This window comes from Lagenorhynchus albirostris, chromosome 13 (assembly GCF_949774975.1).
Source record: "Lagenorhynchus albirostris chromosome 13, mLagAlb1.1, whole genome shotgun sequence".
Classification (NCBI taxonomy): domain Eukaryota; kingdom Metazoa; phylum Chordata; class Mammalia; order Artiodactyla; family Delphinidae; genus Lagenorhynchus; species Lagenorhynchus albirostris.
In genome coordinates, this window is record NC_083107.1 from 74566651 (window position 1) to 74593337 (window position 26687).

Here is a 26687-nt window from a genome sequence, read left to right on the forward strand (position 1 = left end):
TCTAGGGGACATCTACAGCTACTGCTGCTGGGCACAGACAACAGAGCTCACCCTGCTTTCCCCAGGCACTGAATCCAGCTCTACCCTCTCCATGGCTGCTTTGAAAGCTAGCTGTCTCCCCACCCTTGTCAGAATGAAGTCTACAGAGTGCTTGCTTCTTTTCACCACTAGCTGCTGAAACAGAATGGCCGAGCTCATCTGGTCAGTGAAGTCTGGGTCCCTTGCATATATAGCTGCAAGAGATGCTGGGAAGCAAGTTGCTGGATTCTACTTGGGGAGGTGCTGACTCATAAAGTTGGAATCCTCAAGTTTAGTAAAAGTGTTCAAAGGCTTTGAGAACCATCCAAAGAGTATGATGACTGAAAAATGACATATGTCCATAGAGCTGGCAGACATTGTGTTTGGCAAGCCCTTCTCACCTTGGCATAACTTCTTTCAATCTTCTTAGTGTCCCTTTCCCATTATGATAACATTCTAGCTTCTTCTAAGATTCTTTGAAATTGGTGAATTCTCACTGGGAGCTGAGAGATGTTTTCCCTCCTTATGACTCTCAATGTCCTAATAAGCTGCTCCCATGGATACTGATGGAGTATGTAGATTCTGTGAGGTTTGATGAGATGAGAAATTGTTTGAGAACCACTGCTCTGAGGTGATGAGAGGGAGACGGGTGTGTTAGGGTGGACCACTGCTCTGAGGTGATGAGAGGGAGACGGGTGTGTTAGGGTGGGGGGAGAAGATGGCAGATGGGAAGTGGGACAACCAGGTGCCAAGGCCACAAGGTAGAAACAAGCTTGGTGTCCTCCAGGACAGAGGGAAGGGTAGTGTGGTTGACGCATGGAGAGCAGAGTACAGTTCCAGATGTGGTCAGTTCAGTAGACGAGGTGGCCATGAAAAGGAGCTCGGATTTTACTGGAAGTGAAGTTGCAAGGTTTAAGAAGAGAAGTGGTTTGAAGGTTACTGTGTGGAGTGTAGCTTTTAAAAGCTACTTCAGAAGCCTTACTGGTTTCCTCAGGCAGAGCCAGTCTCTCCTTGAATTCAGTGTGTTTTGTTCCCTTAGACAGGTACATCATTTATGCATCTTTCTCTGCCAGTAGACTGTGAGTTCCTGGAGGGTCCCCTGGGCAGCCTCCAGTCCTATGCTGCCACCATCACTCTTCTGGGGAGGAAGTGGGATAAAGGGAGAGCCTTCGAAGCCTGTGGTACAGGCTGTCCTTCCAGCTCACAGGGGGCTCTCTGGGGAATGTATGTTTGACTTTCTAGTCCTGGTAATGTAAGTTCAAATGTTTATGGATTTTTGAAGCTGCGATGAAAGCATGTCTATTCATGCTGGTAGAATCTATGAGCCTTTTTTAGTTTTAATTTTTTTTACAGAGAGCCCACAGAAAAACCTGGGTTACTTGGTAGGGGAAAGGAATGTAGTGTGAGGATGGAGGTGAAACCTTGAGGCAGGCAAACCTGAACGGTGCTGGACGGCAGAGCTCGGGCCTCCTGAACCGGGAGCCTGGGGCCCTGGCCAGACGAGTGGGGTCGACCAGGCCCCGGGTGTACAGCGAGGCAGAAGTTTGGAAGGAGGCAGAGCCTGGCCGGGAGGCACCGGGCCGAGACCACCCAGACGAGACCGGGCCGGCGCAGGGCAGGGGTGGGAGGGGCGGCGGCGGCGGCGGGCCGGAGTCGGGCACCCTGCCGCCGGCCGAGAGGCCCCAGACATTCCACGCCAGCCGCGGGAATGCACTGATCAGGCGGCGCGCGGCCCCAGACGGGTTCGCTGGGCGGGGCCTACGGCCGAGGGGCGGGACCGAAGGCCGCGGGGCGGGGCCCACGGCCGCGGGACCTTTAAATTGGCCGCCCGGGAGCGGCGCACGGAACCACGACTGACCCAGCCAGCGAGGGAGCGACGACCCCCGACGGACACGGGCAGCAGCGCCAAGCCCACGATGCTGCGACATCTGCCGGGACTGCTCCTGCTGCTCTGGCAGCTGTTGCTGCTGCCACCCCCCGCCGTCCCCGGCCCCCTGGACCGCCCCGGCTTCCTGAGGTTGGGGACCCGCGGCCCAGGGGGCAGCCCCGGACGCCGTCCCGCTCCGGCCGCCCCCACCGGCACGCCCTATTCTGGGGCCGGCCAGCACGGCGGGGCCCGCGGCGCAGGTACACGGCCTGGGCGGGGACGGGAGAGGGACCCCAGGCCGAGAGGGACCTGAGAGGGCCTCAGGGAGGGACACCCTCCAGGAAGGAGGGAGATCCCCGGCCGGGGCCGGGCGGGATGTTGGGTGGGCAGGGGCATCAGGCGTTGAATGAGGAGGACGAGCCTCCGTCATCCACCAGGTATTCCCTCCATCCCAGCCGGAGCCAGACTGTGGTGCAGGAGAAAGATCCCCTCCCCGATGAATCTTGTGGGGATACTGAGGTCCAGAGAAGGGAAGAGAGAGATGCCCAAGGTCACTCATAGTCAGGGCTAGACTTTGGGTCTCCTGAAGGTCAAACTCCAGCAACTGCCCCCTGAGATTTGGGCAGGGAGGATGGGGCAGCCGTGGGAACACCAGGCGCCTCTCAGCTCTCTGTCCTAGACCCACTTCTGGTTCAGCTCAGTAAACCTTTCCTGAGATTCTGCTTTTAGTTCTGTGGTTGAGCAAAGCTCCTAGAGCAGCAGAGAGGGAAGATCATCTGACACAGCCCCTGACAGCACATGTAGGGAAACTGAGGCTCGTCAAGGGGAGGGGACCCAGCAAATCAGTGTCAGAGCCCAGAATAAAACTCAGGGCTCAGATAACCCAAGCATGGAACTTTCCACTGCTTCAAGCTACCAAACTCAAAATATGGTTTACATAAGATTTTATCTTCATTACCAAAAGGTCCAGCATCAGACTTGTTAAAGTCCTGCTTTAAAGAGAGGCTACATCAAACCATTTTCTGGATGTCCAGTCTCATCTGGCCAGTGATGCTTCATGGCCCAGGTTGATTTGTGTTGTCTACCCCTCCTGCACCTTTCTGGATAATGTTGAGGAAGAGCACAAAGGATTCTTTCCTGCATCAGCTCCAGTGGGCTGGATTTGATATGGCGAGAGCATTGTCATTGAGACAGGGAGTGCCAGGGTTCACCACCGTTCAATTCAGTTAGTAATCAGTTGGTTGCTCCAGGCCAGGAATGGGGGTAGGGGAGAAGCCTTTCTCCCAGAAGTTAATTTTACCTCTTGTCCTGATCCACCTCCCTTGGGGAAGCATCTGGGAGGGAGAGGAGGGATTCTGCGTGGGGTGGTCAATGTTCCTCCTATGCAGTACTGGTCCTTTATTACCTGAAACCCAAACCAATATTGAATGATAATTCTTTAATAAACACAACATTCCACCCTTTTTCAAATTCACTTCTTTTTGCACCCAGAAACTGCTAAGCTTTGCTATGGGCTTTTATTTCTAGCAGAGCTATCAGAAATGGACAATTATTGTGAGTAAGGAAACATTTTAGGAAATTCAGATTCTCATTTTCTTGGTTTCTGAGAATCAAAGTGCTGTTATCTAGTAAAGGGGAGTGAGATTCAAAAACAATTAATGATGAGGGGGTCTGAATCAGGAAGTAAGCAGATGCTCACAGAATGTCCTGCCATCTGAGTCAAGCCCCCTGTATTTTCTATTCCTGCTGTAATAAATTACCATGAACTTAGTGGCTTAAAACAACACACATTTATTATCTAAGAGTTCTGTGGCTCAGAAGTCTGACACTAGTCTCACTGGACTAAAATTAAGGTGTCAGCAGGGACATGTTCCTTTTAGAAAGACCTTAGAAGAGAATCCGTTTCTTTGCCTTTTTCAGCTTGTAGAGGCCGCCCTCATTCCTTGGCTCGTGGCCTTTTCCCTCCATTTTCAAAGCCGCCGAAGGCAGGATGAGTCCTCACATGTCATCTCTCAGATCTCCTCTTCTGCCTCTCTCTTCCACTCTGGGAGCTGTTGTAATTACATTGGACCCACCAGAATAATCCAGGACAACATCCTCAATCTCAAGCCTTTAACGTAATCACACATGCAAAGTCTCCTTTACCATGTAAATTAACATAATTACAGGTTCTGGGGATTAGGACATGGACATCTTTGGGGGGCATTATTCCTGCCCACCACACCCCTGTGACCTCCCATAGATGATTCCATGTGAAAAATCAAGTGAAGAAGCAAGGAATCCTGCATGTTTACTTACAAGAACATAGCCTCGATATTAGTAAGGACACCACTTGGGTGTTAGTGACAGCATTGTCAGATATGGGTTTGTATCACATGTAGTTTTCCCTTTACTCAAATTATGCAAAAACATCCAGATCCAACTCCTGGAAGGATTTTCTTCTTCTTTGCTTTCGATGCATGGTAATTAGGGACGAAATGAAATTCTGGAGGGTTTTTTTTTTTTAAAGAATTAATTCCTTTTGACCTAGCTAAATACATGACGCACAGCATATTTCAGGCTGGTGGCTCAAAGTCACCAAGCAGGATGTTTACTAGGTACATGAGGTAATGTTAATTTTGGTAGTAGAAAATGTTCCTTCAGAGAGAGGCAACCATGAAATGAAAGGTCCCTTTGGGCTGGGAGTCAGGAAACGTGGAGTGCAATCTACCGCTATTTTCTACCACTTTCTAGGTCTTACAGCTTCCTGAGACTCAGTTTTCTCGCCTGTAAAATGGGTATAAAAACAACCTCTGCATCTCTAACTTCACAGGGTTGTTGTGTTGGAATCCTGTGATCCCTCAGTGTTATTGAAAGTAGGATATTATTTATTGTTTTAGTTAATACCTCTAGGAATCAGGCTAAAACCAAGAGGATACTTTTCAGTTTTTAAAAGAAAACAGGCATAATTCCTGCTCCAGACTGGGCTTTTTCTGTCATCAACTGCTTAGCCTAGGAATTTATTTTGAATGAATAAATACCTATACCTTTTCCCCCTACACACTGAGTAAATTGCCTTCTTAGAGTTGCATCAATTTCCAGCCCCCTATTAGGAAAGAAAAGAACCCTGAATGACACTTCATGCCCAAGGATCTCATTTCCATTCAGGGCTTGGTGTGTGTGTGCATGTGCGTGTGCGTGTGCGTGCGTGTGTGTGTGTGTGTGTGTGTGTTGAAAGAAGAGGAATGGCTTCTTTCTTAGCTAGTCCTGACTTTAGGATTTGATTTGGGTGGCTAGGAGAGGGAGGAGTATAGAACGAGATTAGAGGAAAAAAGGATAAGAAGGATGTGCTGAAAACAAAAATGTATTGTGTTGCTGCAATGTGCCAGGTACTTTTGTGTGGGAACGATGCAAGTTTCTTGAGGGCAGGGAATCTGGCTTATTTGCTTTTGTAGCCCCATGGCTTAATACATGGTAGGCTCTCAAAAAAATATATTTGGTGAATGAAAAAATGAAAGAGAGGTGACTAAGACACTTTGGTGGGGACAGTAGGACAGATACTAGGTCAAAATCTCTGCTTCTTAAAACAAGACATACTGACAAAGATGGAAGTCAACAGGGACCAGATTAAGTTGTTATCCTTCTTTCCACTTTCAAACTGTAACTCAGGGCTAGTTGGACCTCAAAGTTCACTAAACGTGAGTGAATGACCAGATGGAGGGAGAATTTAGGGCTACTCTGGAGCAGTTTTCACCGCCTTGGAAGTGGAGTAAAAGAAGGAGGCCAGCACGAGAGCACCAGTGTGCCTTACCTCACACTCTGCCATTGCCCGAGGGGCTCTGAGGCCTGGGCAGGCAGGGGAGGGTGCAGTGAGGGTGCCCTGAGTTCACCTTTCACACGATTCAGGGTCACTGTCCCATTGCCTCTGATGGCCAAGAAGCCCAAGAGAGGTCTGGAATCCATTCATTCCTGGGAGTCTAGAGGAACCCTTGAACAAAACTTTAAGCAGAAGGATAAGGTTCCCAGTGAAATTTCAAGACTCAGCCAGCCTGTAGGGGAGATATTTGGGGAAATGTCACACCTCTATGTGAATTCTCACTAGGGAATCCTGAAGGCCTCAGTGCTTTCAACATCCAAAGGGAGGGTGGTCTTGGGGAAGACAGCAGACAGTGGGGTATTTGGGATCAAGGGATGCTGGCCAGAACTCTCTGGGTAGGAGAACTGACCCCATTTCTTTCTTGTTTTTTTTTTGTTTGTTTGTGTTGGCCTGGCAGCATGGGCATGTGGGATCTTAGTTCCCGGACCAGGGATCAACCCTCGCCCCGTGCAGTGGAAGCGTGGAGTCCTAACCACTGGACTGTCAAGGAAGTCCCAGAACTGCCCCATTTTTGATTGTGGTCTGCTCATCGCTTAGTCATGTCTGTTTCTCACACCCTTCTTTGCAGGTGTTTGCAAGAGCATGCCCTTGGACTTGGTGTTTATCATTGATAGTTCTCGTAGTGTACGGCCTCTGGAGTTCACCAAAGTAAAAACCTTTGTCTCACGGGTAATTGACACTCTGGACATCGGGCCGGCAGACACGCGGGTGGCAGTGGTGAACTACGCCAGCACCGTGAAGATCGAGTTCCATCTCCAGACCCACTCGGATAAGCAGTCCCTGAAACAGGCCGTGGCGCGGATCACACCCTTGTCCACAGGGACCATGTCGGGCCTGGCCATCCAGACAGCGATGGACGAAGCTTTCACAGTGGAGGCAGGAGCTCGGGGACCCGCTTCCAACATCCCTAAGGTGGCCATCATTGTGACAGATGGGCGGCCCCAGGATCAGGTGAATGAAGTGGCGGCTCGGGCCCAGGCATCCGGTATTGAGCTGTACGCCGTGGGCGTGGACCGGGCAGACATGGAGTCCCTCAGGATGATGGCCAGTGAGCCCCTGGACGAGCACGTTTTCTATGTGGAGACCTATGGGGTCATTGAGAAACTTTCCTCTAGATTCCAGGAAACCTTTTGTGGTAAGTCTTTGCTTCCAACTAGAAAAGATGTTATATAGTCAGACATTGTGTATCCAAAAAAAAAGAGATTTATTCTTTTTTGGTGGAAATTTATGGAAAACTTAAATATAAGCAATACTTTTTCATATGTGTGTATTTCTTTTTTTTGTTTTTTTTGCGGTGCGCGGGCCTCTCACTGTTGTGGCCTCTCCCGTCGCGGAGCACAGGCCTCGGACGCGCAGGCCCAGCAGCCATGGCCCACGGGCCCAGCCGCTCCGCGGCATGAGGGATCCTCCCGGACCAGGGCACGAACCCACGTCCCCTGCATCGGCAGGCGGACTCCCAACCACTGCGCCACCAGGGAAGCCCTCTTTTTTTTTTTTTAGCAACTTAAACATACTTTGTTGGTTTAGAAATATAGAGCTGCCTTATATATAACTTGGTTTGCTCATAAAAATCTTTGTGTTTGCATTAGAAATGTGAAATTCTGGAAATATCCAAGGTACATGATCCTGCTATTCCCTGATGGGGTCAGAAAAAAATACAAATAAAAAAATCTCCAGACACCTCTCTTCTCCCCTCTGCCCACCACATTTTCTCCAGATATTTTCTTTAGTTTTTCCATCTCTAGATTTAACAGAACTCTGCTTGTTTTTGGGGCAGAAGTCGGGGACTGTGTCTGTCTGTGGAAAGATCAGCCGGCTTATATCCCAGTGTAACTGTCAGTCAGTGTGTACACTTAGTGAATACTCCAGTTTTCAGATTCAGCTCGGTGTCTGATTATTCCCTGTGGAGGGAGAGGCTTAGGGACCAGGAAGGTTAGGATTTCAGCTCACTTGTGAGATAGCAAGAAGCAGGGTATTTTTTGTTTTTTTTAAATTTTTTAATTATTCTGTTACTGTTCTTCTCCTTTCTTCCTTTAGGATGGAGCTTAAATCCAAACATGCTGATTTAATTAGAATCTTTAGCATGAATCAGCCAAACCCATGAATATGAATCCATTCAAGGCTCGGGTTTATCTGTGGTCACTGACCAGGATTATGAATTTGTGGGACTCAAACTTTTTAATTTTTACTTTTAAATTTATTTTTGTTTTTCTTTTAAAAATTTCTGTCTTCCTTTGTTTCTTTGTTTCTTTCTTTCTATAGTCATGCTTTATTTTTTATCATTTGGAGATAATCTTTCAAAGCCCTCTGTGGAATTATCTAAGCAGGTGTGGACAAATTTCTAGTTCAGGTGAATTTTAAAATGTAGATACCTTTTGCTATATAATCTATTTCACATTTGTTTTTTCAACATGTGTTTATTGATCACTGATGATACAAAGATAAGGTAGTCCCTCCTACCATCAAGCAGCAGTCTGCGGCTGGGGGTGAGACAAACAAGTGAACCAATCATTACAATTGTAAATTTCAAGGAGACTTTATATATAAATGAATGTGAAACTCAGCAATCAACAATTTGTCAGGAAATGAGAGACGAAGTGTCGGTCTGGAGCAAAGTCTGGCCTCATCTCAACCAGACCTGGCCAGGGACCCTTTATCTTTCCTGCCCTAGGACACTGGGTCTTCACAAGCTGTCCTTGGCTTCGGTGGCATTGACTCAGCATTCATTGGTTTCCCAAAAGAAAATAGCTTTCTTTCTCCCAGAAAACCCCGCTGTGTTTGTGGGTGAGAACTTTTCCATAAAGATGCTGGTCTATGGCAAGGCTGGGTCTCAAAGATAGCACCTGGGGTTGGACTTGAAGGACATAAAGTAACAAGTGGTGAGTGGTCATCTTTTCATTCTGGTACGAAAGATCTGCTTGTTCTGGGGGGAAAGTATCCTCTCTATGGAAAAAAGACTGAGAGGTAGCTGTTGTAGTTAACGAGCTGGAAAGATTATTCCATGAGAAGGCCCTTCTTGGGAAAATATTAACCTGTCCTGTTGCCAAAATAGTGGAGGCTGGGTGACCTGCCACAGGGGTGCCAGCCTCCTGCAACAGGCCTCCTTGGTTTCTCAGAAATGACTAAATTCATTGATTCTTTTATCAAAACATGTCACTGGGGGAAAAAAATCTGAGGTTAAAAATGGCTCCAGGAGCAAAAAGATGAGGATGCAGTTTAGCTAATGTAATCTAATTGTTGTTTTCTTCCTTTTCTTTTTACTGGTTTGTATATAGCATGTAAGTTTATTCTCCTGGCAGATATGAGAGTCGCACGCGTACACATTTGGGCTTAGGAACCCATGCCGCATATTCGGAAGGCAGTTACCTACATTGCCCTCCACCATTTGCAACTTCAAACATGTATTGCTGCCCAAGAGTGAGTGGGTTCCAGGCCTAGAGGAAAGCCTGGGTGTGAATTCTGTTTAGACACAAACTATAGAACCGTTGGAAACTGGGTTCTGGTGGCAGTGGGACCACTAGCTCATAGAACTGTACATTACTGTTCCCTTCTTTCTGTTGGGAGGCAAAAGTCTTTTTCTCTGGCTAGGTGGATACATTGAATAAAATATCGAATTGCCTGATTCATGTAAAGTGTTTGGCTTCAGCTCCAAATTCAAAATTCCCTTTCTTTTTTGAGAAAGTCAACCACAAGATCTATGATTTTAAATTAGTTACAATTTAAACATTACTGAGAGTGGTATTTATAATAAACCAGGGGCAGGAAACAAGTAGCCAATTTTTAGAGTGAACTAAAGATAGAATCAGAGAGGAACCTGGAGAGTGATGTTGTTTTGACACAGGAGGAAGTATCTGAAATGCTTCTTACCTGTCGACGCTGACTGTTGTAAATTTCCTTTGCACAGCTCTGGACCCATGCGCGCTGGGCACACACCAGTGCCAGCATGTGTGTGTCAGTGACGGGGAAGGCAAGCACCACTGTGAGTGCAGCCAAGGATATTCCTTGAATGCCGATAAGAAGACGTGTTCAGGTGAGGCTGCTTAAGGGGTGGTGGCTGATGGAAACTTATCTGGGGACTCACCCCAGGCTTTGGACTGGCATTATGCTTTTCTCCTAACTGCCCTGTGGGGGATTTACTGTTATCAATGACTTTTCTTGAAAAGGAACATGAGGAGAAAAGTGAGGTAATACCTAAAACAGTATGTAATACTATAAGTAATGTAATAGTATAAGTACCTATTACAGTACTTATTACTAGGTTTAGAGAGAAGGGTTAGTAGGGAAAAGGGCTAGTGAGGAAGGGGGCCAAAACTCTTCGTCCTTTTGAGGTTTTGGATTTTTTTTTTCCTGGGTTTTATTTCATTAAATACAAGCTCCTCTTACCTGTCTGTGACCGTAGAAGATTCATGGAATCTAGAAGTGGAAGAAAATCTAGGGAGGTTCTCACTCATCTGCTCTATGAATACTCACGTACAATCAATGAAGAGTGGGAATTAGGTCCAATTTGTTAAATCCTAGAAAAAAGCTTTTGAGAGGAAGAAAACTTAGAGATCATTTAATTCAACCTGCTCATTTTATAGAAAATGAAATTGAGACCTCCACAAGAAGGGAGAAGACTTACCTACCCATGTCATGGGGTCTGTTAGTGAAAGAGTCAAGACGAAGTGGATTCCCACCCCGTCCAGCAGGCTTCCTCTCGTGCCAAGCTGTCCCATTTCATTAGCACTCTGTGTATGTGTGTGTGTGTGTGTGTGTGTGTGTGTGTGTGTGTGTGTGTGTGTGTGGTGTGGCCCGTAGTTATTTATTTGCCATGTTTTCCATGTGTTGACATTTGTCCTGATCATCTTTTGATAGTTATTAATAAGTGTGCTCTTAACACTCACGGCTGTGAACACATCTGTGTGAACGACAGAAATGGCTCTTATCATTGTGAGTGCTATGAAGGTTATACCTTAAATGAAGACAGGAAAACGTGTTCGGGTAAGTGGGGGCAGAGGCTTTACTGTTGCCTCCCTGTTTACCTGTCTCCCTAGTCAGTGTTTGGCGGGGGTCACATTGACGGGGAGCTCGGTCTCTTTTCCTCTCTTGCCATCTTGGGCTTTTCCCCTTTCTTATTAGAAAAGTTACAAATGGCAGCATGTGTCTCTCATGACCCACATGTGTGAGTGTGTTATTTCCTTCTCTGTACCCAGCCCTAAGAGTCCTTTCCAGAATCTAAAGACAATTTAGTATGTGAAAATCAAATAACAGCCCACAAGGAACTTACTACTTACAGAAAGAAAAGCAGTCATTCCATAGTGGAGAAACCTGGCAGACACCACTTCAACCAAGACATCAGAGTTAACATCACCAGCAATAACACACAGGGACGTCATGCATCTCCTGACATGATGTTCTGAGGGCACAATAGCACTTCTGTGGTATTCTTGCTAAAAATTCAGAATCATGAGGAAACCTCAGACAAACCTAAATTGAGAGACATTCTACAAACTAATTTTTCAGTAATTTTCAAAAGTGTCACAGTCATGAAAGGCAAAGACAGACTAAAGAAATGTCCCAGATTGGCAGAAACTAAGGAGATGTGACAACTTAATGCAATGTGTGATCCTGGATTGGATCCTGGACAAGAAAAAGGACATTAGTGGTGGAACCATTGGCAAAATTTGAATAAGGTCTGTAGGTTAGTTAATGGCATTGTATCAGTATTAGTTTCCTGGTTTTGGTAATTACACTGTGCTTATATAGGATGTTAACATTTGGGGACACGGGGTGAAGTACTGGATTTTTTTCACTATTTTTGAAACTTTTTCATAAGCCTGAAGTGATTTCAAAACAAAAAGCTCAAAGATAAAAAAAAAAGTTAAAAAATATCATGTCAGTACAGAGAAAAATACATTGAGCAGCAATTTGGGTCTTGAGTTCTGATGCTGTTCTGAGTCATTTGGTCTCCTTTGGACTCAGTTTCCTCATTTATTACAGGAGAGGGTCGAGCTACAGTTTCTTCAAACTCTAATTCTATGTCTTTCTGATTCTAGTATAATTCGTCCCCCAGCTGTTAGAATCCCTCTGATTCAGCATAAATACAACAAATCTAAAAGGAATGCTTTAGAAAGTATTCATGAGATACTTCGATTATAAGAGCTCAGTACAGGGCTTCCCTGGTGGCGCAGTGGTTGAGAGTCCACCTGCCGATGCAGGCGACACGGGTCCGTGCCCCGGTCTGGGAAGATCCCACATGCCGTGGAGCGGCTGGGCCCATGAGCCATGGCCGCTGAGCCTGCGCGTCCGGAGCCTGTGCTCCGCAACGGGAGAGGCCACAACAGTGCGAGGCCCGCGTACCGCAAAAAAAAAAAAGCTCAGTATAGATGATTCTGAAAAGGGGTGGGGAAAAATAGAAGCATAAGTATTGTGTGTGTAGGAGTTTGTTTTACTCAGCTAATTCCTAGTGAGAACAGATATTACTGATGGCTTTGAGTGGTTTCTAATAAGTTTTCCTCTCTGCATTGCTAGCTGCAAATAAGAAGATTTCTATATATGGCTGATAAAAGACTTTTCCACGTTTAACATCTTTTCTTCTGGACTTTGTTGGGCAGCTCAAGATCAGTGTGCTTTGGGCACACACGACTGTCAGCACATTGGTGTGAATGACAGAGCTGGGTCTCATTTGTGTGAATGACAGAGCTGGGTCTCATTTGTGTGAATGACAGAGCTGGGTCTCATTTGTGTGAATGACAGAGCTGGGTCTCATTTGTGTGAATGACAGAGCTGGGTCTCATCACTGTGAATGCTACGAGGGCTACACTCTGAATGAAGATAAAAAAACGTGTTCAGGTAAGGTCCACTCAGTAAATTCTTTCATCCGGGGCTCTTTCTACTGCAGTGAAACCAACTTGCATTTCACCAAGAGAGAGATTCGTAAAGGTAATGTAAGGAATCGGGCTTCAGACATTCTACCATGCTTTTCAGACCAAGGTAAACATTGCTCAGGAGGCAGTGAGCTCACTAGGTTTTCCAAACATAGCTCACTTCAGAAAATTACTGGGTAATGGGTAGGGAGTGGGGGATATAAGAAAAGCTAATTGAATGTACGGTCCTAATCCAGGAAAATTTTATAGCTCTGTAAAGCAAATAGGAAACTTTAGAGGAAGTCAGCTGGACAGTAAGTATTTGGTGTGATAGGCTGAACTGATCTTTTTCCAGTTAAAACTTGGCCTGGAACTTTTCTGTAGCGTTAATCTTAAAGCCAGATCGTTTTAGTAAAGGAGGCTTTGTAAATGACTGAATTAGACCCACACAGATATTCCAGTAAGTTTGAAGCAAGTCTTTCCCTGACAGTTTCTAGGTGATCAGTCTGGGGTGACGGTGAGACTTAACTTGGCGAGGAAGCCCGTGCCAGAACCGCTAATCCTCATTCATTTGATTTAAACTCACGGCAGAACAGAGTGGCATTTGTAATGTAAAACCACTCCTAAGAGAAATTCCTAGCTCTCAGGGTGGTGTTTAGTTTTGGCATATTCAATGTTTTTTTAGATTTTATGTATGCTTTCCTCTTCCTTGAGATGTAATGTGTGACCTTTTCAAGAGAGATTAAAGGAAGTGGCATATCACTAATTCCCCTTTTTTTAAAAAAATGAGATCAATAGAAGAGTTCTGAGCACCTATTTTGTTCCCAGGACTCTGCTAAGCACTGTGGGGATGTAAGGAAGCGTCAGCTTCTGCCTCTGAGCTACGTACAGGCTGGGTGCAAGGAGAAACAGCACCTTAAGAAAGCAGGGACTCTTAGCCAGGGAGAGGGACCGACAGTGACTAAGGGCGGGAGGGGCTGGGAGGCAGGAGGTCTGGGATGGACACAGAGGGCTGGGACTGGAGGTGGGCCTCGGCAGGAGGGCGGATAAGGCTTAGATGGAGGAGTGGAGAGGGCAAGGGCAAGGGGCGTGGCTTGCACTGGTTTGTTCAGGGGGTGGGACTAAGTCAGTTGGATGGAAAGGACTCAAGGCTGCACTTCTCAAACCGTTACAAGTATCCCTCTTGGTACTTTAAGCAGGACCTTTAATCTGAAGACCTGGGAAAAGGAAACAAAAACACATTTACATGTAAACTAACAGATATTATGGCATAAAATGGACCATTTTATTAAAGAAAGAAATCAAAGGAGATTTTCAGTTAAGGCAGACTACTCCAGGCAACACTTCCAGATAACGGTTTGCCAACATTCTTCAGTGCCTACTGGGTACCATGCACGGTTCTAGGCATTTTAGGCACAGTCACACATTTACTGCTCACAGCAACTTTACTCACAGCAACTTTACAAGGAAACTGAGGCACAGACAAAGTAACTTGCCTATGGTCACTTGCCTAGTGAGTAGCAGAGCCAGGATCTGAACCCAGGCACTTGCTCTGGTGGTTACATATGCTCTCAAACACTAAGCTACACGTCTCATGGTGCAAAGCACAGGACAGCAAAAGGAGATAGAAGAAAAAGACGAGATGGTGAGAAGTTGGTATTTATATATTTTACAGCAATAATGGATGCCATTCTAAAACTGGGTCAGATCCCCTCTAATGGCCTGCCTTCCGCTTGCTGGGCAGTGGCAAGGCCTGTAAATTAAATGTGGAGCCTCAGATCACGGGCCAGGGGCTGCACGCACATCCACTTGTTATCGCCAGAGTCGCTGCTAAGCTGGGCTGAGGGGAAAACAAAATGTTCTGCTAGTAGGCATTTTGCTGGAAACATCTGAATTGTAGTAGTGAAGGGGAATATCAGTGTGAAAGTTGGAAAGACACTATGGATAGATTACCTAGGACCTTACATGAACAGCTGTTTTATAGGCAATAGTGAGCCATGGAAGGTTTGTGAGCATAAAATGACACTTAAGAGGAGAGTTAGAGGAGAACAAATAAAGTAGTTTGGCTTCTGCAATGGCCGAGGAAGAACCTATGTATCCCAGGAAGCCCTTGTTCCTTGTAATGTATTTACTTGTGACAGACACAGATACTTCCCTATCCAGTCATACACACCATCACCATCATCATCATCATCATTGTTACTATTTTTTCTCTCTCTGTGTGTGTGTGTGTGTGTGTGTGCAGGCCAGTGTTTTCTGTCCCACTTTAAGCATCAAGGGCAGGCCCTTGATCAACATAGTTTTTGTGCAGCATCAAATGTAACTCCATGTGCAGGTAGGTCCCTAATAATTTATTTTTGGTGATGGTGAAGATGATCTGTGTATAGCTGGAGAGGTTGGAGGTATTCATGGTCATCAGGAAAGGCTGGAGATAAGTTCTGGAATAGAATCAAGACTCAGTGCAGCCCCAGGACTGCAGATAGCAAAAAAGAGAAGGCACCGAGATAGCTGCAAGAGATAACAAGGAAAGGGGTGTGGGATAGGGAACGGGAAAAGAGGCTCTCCTTCTGAAACATGGGAGACGCGTTGCTGACGACTGTAGGATTCATTTGCTGCACTTGTTGGCACCGAACCAAAGCTTCTTTCTCCCGGAAGTCTGTGTTTAGTTTCCAGTTGTAATTTGTGAATATTCTCTTTCCTGACCCATTCCTGGTCAGTTCGTAACCAGTGTGCACTGGGCTCTCATGGGTGCCAGCACATCTGTGTGAATGACGGGGCCGCGTCTCACCACTGTGATTGTTATACTGGCTACACCTTGAATGAAGACAAGAAGACATGTTCAGGTAAAGACTGTCCCTTTAAGCCTAATTCATGTGCTAGGACAGTCTTAGGAGTGAGCTTTCCTGTCTCCAAGTCTGAAGCACGCTTCTGAGTCTTGCTCCTGGGCCAGAATTCTCCAGTGGTTCCCAAATGTCTTCAGAATGAAATAATTCTACCTTTCCACCAGGCATCCTTCCCTCCATGGTCTGATTCCATTTTTTTTTTCCTAATTAAAGTCCCTCCCTAAGTCCAGGTTTTTCTTTAATTACAGTAAAATATACGTGACATAAAATTTAGCATGTTAACCATTTTAAGTGTAGTCCAGTGGTGTTAAGTACATTCACACTGTTGTGCAACTATCCCACTGTCCATCTCCAGAACTTTTTTTTATCATCCCAAACTAAAGCTCTGTACCCATTAAACAAAAACTCCCCATTCCACTCTCCCTACCCCTGGTAACCACTCTTTTTCATCTTGTCACTACATTTGGCCCCAGATTCACTCCTTCTCTCCAAGACCTGTGATCCAGCCACATGGACTGTTTGATATTCCTGGAGCATGCCCTGTACTCACCTGTCTCCATCCTTTACTGTAATCTGCTTCCCTTGCCTCTTCTGCTTGTCAAAATCCAAGAACCACATCCTTGCCAACGTTTGGTTTTGTTGGATTAAACTTTTGTCAGTCTGGTAGATGTAAAGAAGTATCTCCCTGTAGTCTTTCTTTTCCCCACTTCCTGGTTACTAAAGAGGCTAAGCTTCTCTTCTTATATTTATTTGTCACTTCAGTCTCTTATCTGGAAAATAAGATCTTATCTATTTATGTCTTTATTTTTCTATTGGGTTATTTATATTTTTCTTACTTATCATAACAACTCTTCACATGTCTGGATATAAATTCGTTGTTGTTTTTATGTGTTGCAAATATCTTCTCCTAGATTGTATTTATATTTCCACTTCTTAAATGACGTCTCTGCAACAGCATTCGTTATGTTTTAATTCTTAAGTTGTGCAGTGGGTTTATCATGCATTTGTTTTTATGCATTATGAGGCATTTGTCTTTATTATGCATCATAACTTACATCGGTGTCCTATAAATTACTTTTTGTGAATCAAATGTTACAGAATTATGTCTGTTTGTTTAATTTCCAGGACTAGTTCAGTTTTTACCCCCTCTACGAGAATTCCCCTTATTCTTCCATTGAACCGTGTCCTCTTTTTCAGCACTGGATGCCTTGTGTTGTAGTTACTTGTGTGTTCCTTCAGTCATTCCTTCATCCAATCAATAAATATAGCATCTGCTATGTTCTAGGCACTAGGTATACAATCATGAACAAAACAAGCATGGTCTTTGGTAACAGTCTAGAGGGAAAAGACGAGTACATAACACATTTATAAATTAAGAGCAGTGATGGAAGAGAACAGAATGGGGGTTGGGGACCCTATTTCAGGTTGGGAGGGTCTCTCTGAGGTAGGTTGAGACTGGAGTGCTGGCGGAAGGAGGGAGAGCAACGCCAGGTCCTGAGTGGTGGCTTTAGTGGGGAGAGGAGGTGAAAGGCCACCCGTCTGACGGAAGCATGACCAGCCAGGGATAAGTGTGGGGTAAGGCAGTTTGGAGAGTTAGGCAGGGTCAAACCATGCTGCTGCTCTGGGGCATGGGAAATTCTATGAGAAATGGGAAGTCATGGAGGGTTTTTAGCAGTGGAGCAGCACCATGCTGTTTATATTTTTAAAAGTCACTCTAGGGCTTCCCTGGTGGCGCAGTGGTTGAGAGTCCGCCTGCCGATGCAGGGGACACGGGTTCAGTACCCCGGTCTGGGAAGATCCCACGTGCCGCGGAGCGGCTGGGCCCGTGAGCCATGGCCGCTGAGCCTGCGCGTCCGGAGCCTGTGCTCCGCAGCGGGAGGGGCCACAACAGTGAGAGGCCCGCGTACCGCAAAAAAAAAAAAAAAAAAAAGTCACTCTAGCTGCTGTGTGAACAGCGGATTGAAGAGGATGAAGAGCAGAAGAAGACCAGTTCGGGGGCTATTGCAGTTGGGCTAGGATGGTGACAAGGTGATAGAAGTAGACTGATTCCAGACATGTTTTGAAGGTAGGATGAACAGGGCTTGGTGATAAACTGGATGTGGGGATAGGATGGGGGCGGAGTAGGATGGCTTTCCTATTCCACTTGAGCAGCTGGAAGGATGGGGTATCTTTACTAAGGGGACTGAGAGTGAAGCCGATTTGGGGAAGAAAATGCAAGTTTTGGACTTGTGGTTTTATGCTCCTGTAGACCCCAACCACCACGGGTAGTAGATTTTGTCTGTACTCTTAGCATCTACCGTAACGTGTGACAGTTACTCAGCAGATACTTCTTCATTTGAAGTAAAGTGTGGATCAGTTTCTTGGGGAGAGTGAGGGTTAATAAGGAGCAGCTTGCTTTTACAATGTGAGTATTTCTGGGTGCTGTCTTCCTATCTTCAGTGTTTAATCTTCAGAAAAATCAGTCTTGGGAATTTTTTCTTCTCCTGGAAGGTGAGGATTCCAGAATGGTTTATAATGGCTTAGGCTCTGACCTCATTTCTTTAGCCATTCACTTATTTGTTCAGCAAGTATTCATGGAACTTCTGTTCTATATCTAGTACTCTGTTAGGTCCCGAGGAAGGAACTGGAGACAGATTAATGTTTTGTGGTTTGCACTGTACAAGTCTTGCACTACTTTTCTTAAATTTATTCCTAAATATTTTATTCTTTTTGCTGCTAGTGTGAATGGATCCATCTCTCAACTTTCAATTGTGCAACATCGCAGTTTTCCAGTTTTCTATGGGGTGTTTTAATGAGAATATTACACTGAGCCCCTACCCTCACAGAGCTTATAGGCTATCAGGCAAGATATACTGGGAAAGTATCATAGGTACCAATTTTATACTCTGTACAGGGATGATGGGCATGTACTTGATATTCAGTAGATACTTTTTGGCTTACTATTAATTTACTGATCGAGACGGGGATTTGAGCTGGCTGTCCCTAAAAGTTTCAATAGGATTTAGACAGCTAGATAGATTAATCAAGTGAATTTATGGTCCTCCAGCCCTGTATCTTATCTTTGTATTGGGTTGACCAAAAAGTTCGTTTGGATTTTGGTGTAACATTTTATGGATAGAATGTGGGAGAAAATGCAAGAGCAAAGGACTACTCTTTTCCCCAAGCAGTACTACTACTCAGTTGGAAGATTATTCATTAGTCTTCAGATCTGGAAGTTACTCTTATTTCTGTTAGGCAACTTTAGGGGCTATGATATTGAGTCGGAATAGCCGCCTCACTGAATTACAGAAGCAATTGGAGTTAGAATTATCATTCTTCCACGTTCTTTGCTTAAATGTCAATACAAACCTGAATTTTTAGTTCCAAAGTATTTATGGGTAAGAACAAGAATTCTCAGTTCAAACCATTCAGTAGAATAATAGTCTGTATAGGAATTCAGGAATTATCTAGTTTTAAACCTTGAAATGTTTTGGCCACACAAATAGAGGACTGTTTTCCTCATTTTCATTTTTTAAAATTGAAGTATAGTTAATTTACAATGTTGTGTTAGTGTCACGTATACAGCAAAGTGATTCAGTAATATATACATATATATATATATATATATAACTTTTCAGATTCTCTTACATTATAGGTTATTACAAGATACTGAGTATAGTTCCCTGTACTATACAGTAGGTCCTTGTTGTTTAACTATTTTATATATAGTAGGGATATATCTTAATCCCAAACTCCTAATTTATCTTCCGCCTTCCCCCAATCCCCTTTGGTAACCATAAGTCTGTTTTCTATGTCTGTGAGTCTATTTCTGTTTTGTAAATAAGTTCATTTGTATCACTTTTTTAGATTCTACATGTAAGTGATATATGATATTTGTCTTTCTCTGTCTGACTTACTTTACTTAGTATGACAATCTCTAGGTCCATCCATTTTGCTGCAAATGGCATTATTTCATTCTTTTTATGGCTGAATAGTATTCCATTGTATATATGTACCACATCTTCTTTATCCATTCATCTGTCGATGGACATTTAGGTTGTTTCTATGTCTTGGCTATTGTGAATAGTGCTGCTATGAACATTGGGGTGCATGTGTCTTTTCAAATTAGGGTTTTCTCCAGATATTTGCCCAGAAGTGGGATTGCAGGATCATATGGTAGGTCTATTTTTGGTTTTTAAAGGAACCTCACACTGTTCTCCATAGTGAACATTTTCATTTCGTAATGAGTACACAGTATCACAAGGGATTGTCTTATCTCTTCATTCTTGGCTTCTCCCTGCATTAACTTAAATATTTACTTTACATCATGGAAAATTTCAGACAATTACAAAAGTATAGAGAACAATAGAATGAACTCTCATATAACCATCACCCAGCTTTGACAATTGTAAACTTTTCCTCAACATCTCTAACTCAGTTTCTTTGGTGACAAAGTCCACAGTACTTTCTCCTCTTTCCATGTGCTCTTATATTCTTTTATCTCCTAGAAAATGCATTTAGGTAAGAATTAAAAATGGAAGTATTGGGCTTCCCTGGTGGTGCAGTGGTTGAGAGTCCGCCTGCCGATGCAGGGGACACGGGTTCGTGCCCCGGTCTGGGAGGATCCCACATGCCGCGGCGCGGCTGGGCCCGTGAGCCATGGCTGCTGAGCCTGCGCCTCCGGAGCGGAGAGGCCACAACAGTGAGAGGCCCGCATACCGCAAACAAAAAATATATATATATATAAGGAAGTATTGAATCACAGATTTCCTGATTTGCTATGATTTCTAATTAGCTATAACATTTTGTGTATTGTCATTGTCTTCAGCCATTGCAGAAGCACGAAGACTCATCTCCACAGAAGATGCTTGTGCATGTGAAGCCACACTGGCATTCCAGGATAAGGTCAGCTCATATCTGCAGAGACTGAACACCAAGCATATCCTTTCTGGAAGGTTTTCTGCTTCTGCTTGAAGCCAGCTTAGGTACTACAATTGAGCTGACATTTTAGGACATTCCACAGGATAAGTGCCTTATTCATTAAGTTTTAAGATGAGCCACAGTAATACACAGCTTTAATTTGTTTACTTTAGAGTTCTTTTAAAATGTTTTAAGACCGTTACACCCATTCTTATTTACATGTAAGAGCTGTGTAATTATTTATTTTTCTAGTGCTTTTCCATAGCAATATAAGCTCCTAATTGCGCTCTATTTGACAGTGCTATTATCCTGATTCCTTAATATGATTTTCTTATTCAGAATCTGTACATGTACAAAACGAGTCAGCTGATGAATGGAGTGTGATAGTTCAGATGACACACAGCTGTGTGCTTTGTCTAGCCAAGTGGTCAAAAAGCAGATTTCAAAATGTAACACGGTACTACCTCAGAAACTTTCAAAATCAGTTTTTTAGCCAAAGGAGTAATTCAGGAAAAGTACTTTTTCTTAGTGTAGTTCAAGTTAACAACACCTTTCCTAGGGATCTTAGAGGCATGGTATTCAGACTGTGATAGGGATACCCTAGGGGTATGCAGAGACTTTCCAGGGGTATGTGGGGACCCAGAAAATTTTAAAGGAATCAATTTCCAAATCCTTCACTTCCTTAAATCGATCTGCCTACAATGCAACTTGGGGTCAGTTGGCATTCTCTTTTCCCATCTCTCACTTCAGTGTCACCATTCTCCTAAATTTATACAAGAAAGGCATACCTCTTACTTACCCTGAACTTTACTAAGGTGAATATTTTGGAAAGGTAAACTCTCCAGAGAGCTTTTAAATTAAGCTTCATAAACACATCTCCCCCAATTCATCCCATTAGGAGATACCTTTCTAATTACAATTCACCTTTTATTTTTAATGATTTTATGTCAAAATTGTGACTTACTCGTTGTTTGGATCAATTGTGTCCCCATAATAGTTGTAATGGTAGCTCAAATGAGACGATTAAAAAAATTTAGCACCTTATGGTCAAAGAAAATTAATCCAAAGGTAATTTCAATATAAATGTGTATGTGCTTGTTGTTTGTATAAAGTTTACATCAGAGAAGTATAATAGAGTGATAAAGAACAGATTTCCAAGATTCAAAGTAGAATAAAATTGTGGAGGAAGTAGAAAGGAAATACAAATTCAAGGAAATATTTTATTTTAGAAGAACAACAGTAGTAACAATTCAGTACAGTATTAATATTACACGGGATACATTTAAAAGACTGATTTAAATTTTGTTTTAAAGCATCAATATTTATAATATAGCAGAAATTGCATATTTGCAACTAAAACTTATGATGAAAATTTTCATGTAATCTAAATATGCACAAGATTCACTTACTTGTCAAAATTATTTTAGGGGACATATGAACGGAAAATGTTTGAAGACCACTGCTTTATATCATGCTCGCTAAAGAACAGAATATCTGAGTTTTAGATAGATTAGATTTTTGGTGAGAAAACAATTTCACTCTTTTTGTTCAAAATAGAACTTAAATATATATATAATCTTGTATTGAAATGTTTGAAAGTGTGTTTGCATTTTCTAATGTCTAAAAATATACGGTGTTAGCCTTAACAACTTAGCCACTTGATGACATTTTGGAGAAGTTGCAAGCAAATGAATATGGACAAATACATCGTTAAATTCCTCAATTTTTTTTACCTGGAAATATGAAGCATTTGGTGTATTTAATACTTTGGTGTACTCCAGTGTTCCTGCTAGTAATCTGCCATTACCAATGCTTTAATGTTACTGGATAAGTAGTATGAGGATCTTCTGGAGAATCTGTATCATTTTTCTAAGGACATAAATGTCCCTTATTAAGAGCAAATTTTAGTGTCTCTAAGCTATTACTGTGAAATGGTAGGAAACAGAGTGAAAAGTTTCATAATTTCTTTCTTTCTTTACTAATTGAGCCATTTAATTTTTAAATGTTTATATTAGTAAGATAACCAGGCTTAAAATGCGAACTTTTGATGTTTTCTTGATAGTATTTATAGTGTAAACCAGTCCTGTTACTTTAGAGTGTAAATTGTACAGGGTATTTACACATAAAAAGTTCATATAATTAAACTGAGATGACTACAATTTAGAACTATATCTTTATCACTTTTTGTTTTTTTCTCATTTTTGCCAGAGTATTGTTGAAGCTGTGATCAGGAAATTGTAATACACATACCTAAATATAGTTAATACAGATTAAGTGAACTGTTATATGTCATTTTTAATTCATTCTGATGTTAGAAAGAAACACACAACTAGTTGTGAATTAGGTGTTAAACTTTTTACCAAGGACAAAAAACCCTAAATTTACTTTGCTGTTTTACTCTAGGATCCAGTCAATAAAATTATATATTTATAAATACTGGTATAATAAGTAACAAAACCTAATGTCTTTTAAAATGTTAAAGACTAACTCTTTTTTTTCACTTACATATTTGATAAATTTTTTTCAGCTTTTATGCTTATAACTTAGAAAAAATAGTTCTTTAAATTGTATACTACTCATTCTTTTCTTGGTTTATGTTGTTTAGTATAATAAAAATGTCAATATCTTTATATATTATTGTCATGCTTTTTTTTGGTAACTCTTATATCAACTTTGCCTATTAACATATTTTCTTAAATTAAGCTGAATCACAATTATTTTGAATGAAACAGTTTCTTGTCAAAGGACACAATACTGTGACTCCTCCTATAATTTAATCTCATGCTCTTAAAATTAAAAATTTAAGCTCAGGTTAAACAGAAAGGCTTTAATCAAGATTGTTGTGGGAGAGGGAATAAAACAAAATTACATAAATTCAGATAAAATAATGATGAGGGTACATTAATATATGCACTTGAAAAGAAAATATAACCTACAGATGCAAACCCAGAAACAGTAAAAATCTAAAATATAAACTGTAAAGGGAAGACATGAAAAATGAACACATCAAAGGCAGTAAATATTATATGAAACATTTATTGTTATTGCTCAACATTTTTGAAAGCACCTGACATACAGCAAGTATTATTTTCCAAACTTATTTGAGCACAAATTAGTTATATTAATATATCACAAAGAAATGGTGTTATAGGAGGAATAAATGAGAGCTCATGTGCAAGAACTAGGGAAAGGTATTTAAAGAGAGACAAATTTTCGAGAGTGTGACCATCAATAGCTTGAACTAATCATGTCTTAAGCTTAACCAGTTGACTGGAATCCCCTGGCTTAGATAATTCATTTTTTTCTTGAGTCCAGTATAGGGAGCCCGTGATCCGGTGCCAACAAACATATCTTAGGGATGTAGTTGGTGCTGAAAAAGATACACATTCATTTGAAAACAAACAAATTATCTGAATGGGATCGGGCTTAAGTTTGGGAAGGATTTCTCAGGGAGACCTGATGTGTGCGTTTGGCTAGGCGCAATTGGCCAAGGAAGCAGGAACATCACAGGATATATAAAATGACCTTGGAAGCACACAGGAACAGTGGGATTAAAAAAAGCATACTGGCTTGCTTAAAGTGGGGGCACCAAAGTAAAAACATTTTAAGACCGAAGGAAGATCTGATTTTAGCTTGGGTTTAGATTTAATAGGAAAGGCTAGTACCATTGTCAATTTTCGAGTATGCTGGGTGAGGCAAGAGACTTGGGTCAAAGGATTTGAACGTTATTTGCCTGAGATGGGGAAAGACTCTAGGTGGGGAAATTAGCTACCGTTGCATAAAGTACACACTAGATTATACAAATCAACAGGCGTAGCCGCAAATATGGTAAAAGGTAAAACCAGAGACAAATTAAAAAAACAGATGAGACTGAATAATTTCATAGGAGTTTCTGCGCTATGTCTAAAATTGTGGTGGTGTGTAACTCTCCAAGCATTCAGAAAGGACAGGAGAATTGAAGAAAGAAATAAGGTAGAAAAAGAATACAGTGGACCACAGGCAAGAAAATACTAAACACCTCAAGTACTTAAAAATGGGAGGCTATGCCCCAATGGCAATTATATGCTGTAACAGCCCACAGCTCACACATATTTTTTCCTTTTTAAAAATTAAAAAAATATTGAAGTGTAGGTAATTTACAATGTTGTGTTAGTTTCAAGTGTACACACTTATTCTTTTTATAAGGACCCTTGGGCTGCAGTAACAGCTTAAACAAGTTGTTAAAAAGTACTAAAACAAACAGAATTAACAAAATCTCCTACCCCCAAATTGCTCCAGGGGGCTCTCCCATCCCCAAAGGCACAAAGGAAGGTTTGCACGCTCTGAAAATGCACGTTTGTACCTTCATTTGGCCAACGGCGCCAGTCTACCAAATACAGTAAATAACTTTTTCCTTTCACAATATTGGGAGTTCGGGGCTTACAGAACACCTCATCTTTACGACCTCATTTTAATGGGCGCCCTTACTGACTTGGTACTGACACCTCAGTCGAGTTCCGCCGCGACCATCCGAGGTGTGGCCGGTCCTCGAAGCCCGCCCAGTCGGAGGGCAGCTGAGGCTACGAGCCAGGGCGCTGGGCAGAAAAGCCCAGAAGCAGAGCGACCAGGTCCTACCCGCGACAGCGGGTCTACCAGCCCCGCGACGTCCGCGCAGGCGTACGACGCCCGGCGAGACGAGGACGACGCCGGAAGTGTCCCTCGGCGCCCCGGATGCGACCCAGCGGCGGCGGTTGCCAGGGCGACCGGAGCTTCCAAGAGCCGCGGGTACTAGCGATTGGCGGCTTAGAAGAAGTTTCCTGTGTCGGGCTTTATCTGCTGGCGTCGTCCTCTCGGAGTTCCCAGAATGTTCTTTTACTTGAGCAAGAAAGTGAGTTTCCCAGGTTTCCCGGAGCCGTCGCTCCTCCTCTGGTCTCTCGACCTGCGGGCGATTCCCGCATCCTGCCGGAAGGGCCATGAGTGGTGATCCCGGCTTCGACGTCCCTCCGCCCACCTTCCTGCATGGTCCAGCCTCGAACCTCCGCCTGATGGTCTCCAAGACCCAAATAATCCTTGGCGGAGACAGCAGCCCTTTCGCATGATTCTTTCCCATTCCTGCCCCTGGTTAGGTCCTTTTGGGGGGCCTGCAGGGCTGATCACTTCGTGCTGCCCTATCTTTCCTCCTTCACCTGTTGCTTATCCAGGTGATTTAAACTCTTTGGATCATCACAGGCCTCTGGGCAGGAGAAAAGTAATAAAAAGGTAGCCAAAGTGTATGCAGAAAGGGAATATGAATTGATGATAATAGATTTATACTTCCGTTATCCCTACCCCCTTTTATTTATTTTTTTAAAAAATATTTATTTGGCTGCACAGGGTCTCAGTTGCAGCACGCAGGATCTTCATTGATGCCTGCGGGATCTTTTGGTTGCGGCATGCGGGATCTTTAGTGTGGCATGTGGGATCTAGTTCCTTGTCCAGGGATTGAACTCAGGTCCCCTGAATTGGGAGCGGGGAGTCTTAACCACTGGATCACCAGGGAAGTCCCCCTCCCCCCTTTTAAAAATCCATCAGGTCACTCCCCATTGGGTTCCTTTGCAGTCACTGCCCTTCTCTTTGTGGGCAGTCCTTTCTTTCCTTCCCAAATGGGCCCAGGGCAGTTCAGGGGACTATGCTCATTTTCATAACGGCTCACATTTCTGCAAGGCTGGCCGTTTTTCTTCTTCAGGCTTCGTGTCCTGTAGACTCATTCCCAACCCCTTGGTGAAAAGCTGTGAGAGTGGGTGTGGTTTCTTTTCAGATTGCCATTCCCAATAATGTGAAGCTGAAATGTATATCTTGGAACAAGGACCAAGGATTCATAGCATGTGGTGGTGAAGATGGATTACTGAAGGTTTTGAAATTAGAGACACAGACAGGTAAATGAATGCAAGCCCAAATGTTTGAACTTGATGGAAAATCATTTGGTCAGAGAGATTTGCCCATGGTATTTGTCAGTATGCAATTCTAATTTCTTTCAAAAGGAAAAAGAACAAAACCCCAAACATTCTGGGGTGTTCTTCTAGAGTATTTTTGTAACAAAGTTCAGAAAATATTGAATGTAAACATCAGATGGCTTTTGCTGAAATTATTGATGGCAAATGAAAATGAATGAAGAATGAAAACTAAGTCATTATGTTGTTTTATGCTATGTGTATTGGTTGTGCTATATAAATAGGAGTCTAAAATAAATAAAATAAAATAAAAATGATGTGAATCAGCATTTCAGTAAGGTCACAGAAATCTCAGGTTTTGGTAGATTATTTACAGGCCTATGTTGTCCTTTCCACTTTTCAGATGTGTTAATAATTATGCACCTAGTTTCCAAGAACAGAAAATGGGAT

General features: G+C 43.1%; 2 protein-coding genes across 2 annotated transcripts in view; both read left to right on the forward strand.

Moving 5' to 3' along the window:
- Positions 1 to 1934: 1934 nt before the first annotated feature.
- On the forward strand, positions 1935 to 22738 carry MATN3 (matrilin 3). The gene is made up of 9 exons (XM_060168980.1): positions 1935 to 2145; positions 6310 to 6876; positions 9646 to 9771; positions 10596 to 10721; positions 12335 to 12379; positions 12477 to 12572; positions 15304 to 15429; positions 20237 to 20347; positions 21987 to 22738. The coding sequence occupies exons 1-9, from the start codon at positions 1935 to 1937 to the stop codon at positions 22040 to 22042; spliced, it is 1464 nt and encodes a 487-aa protein (XP_060024963.1). The 3' UTR covers positions 22043 to 22738.
- A 2322-nt stretch (positions 22739 to 25060) lies between these two features.
- The window catches only part of WDR35 (WD repeat domain 35), a 59061-nt gene continuing 57434 nt past the window's right edge, over positions 25061 to 26687 (forward strand). The window contains exons 1-2 of the mRNA XM_060168604.1: positions 25061 to 25195; positions 26105 to 26222. Of these exons, the coding sequence (XP_060024587.1) occupies positions 25172 to 25195; positions 26105 to 26222 (142 nt within the window). The 5' untranslated portion in view covers positions 25061 to 25171. The remainder of the gene's footprint in view (positions 25196 to 26104; positions 26223 to 26687) is intronic.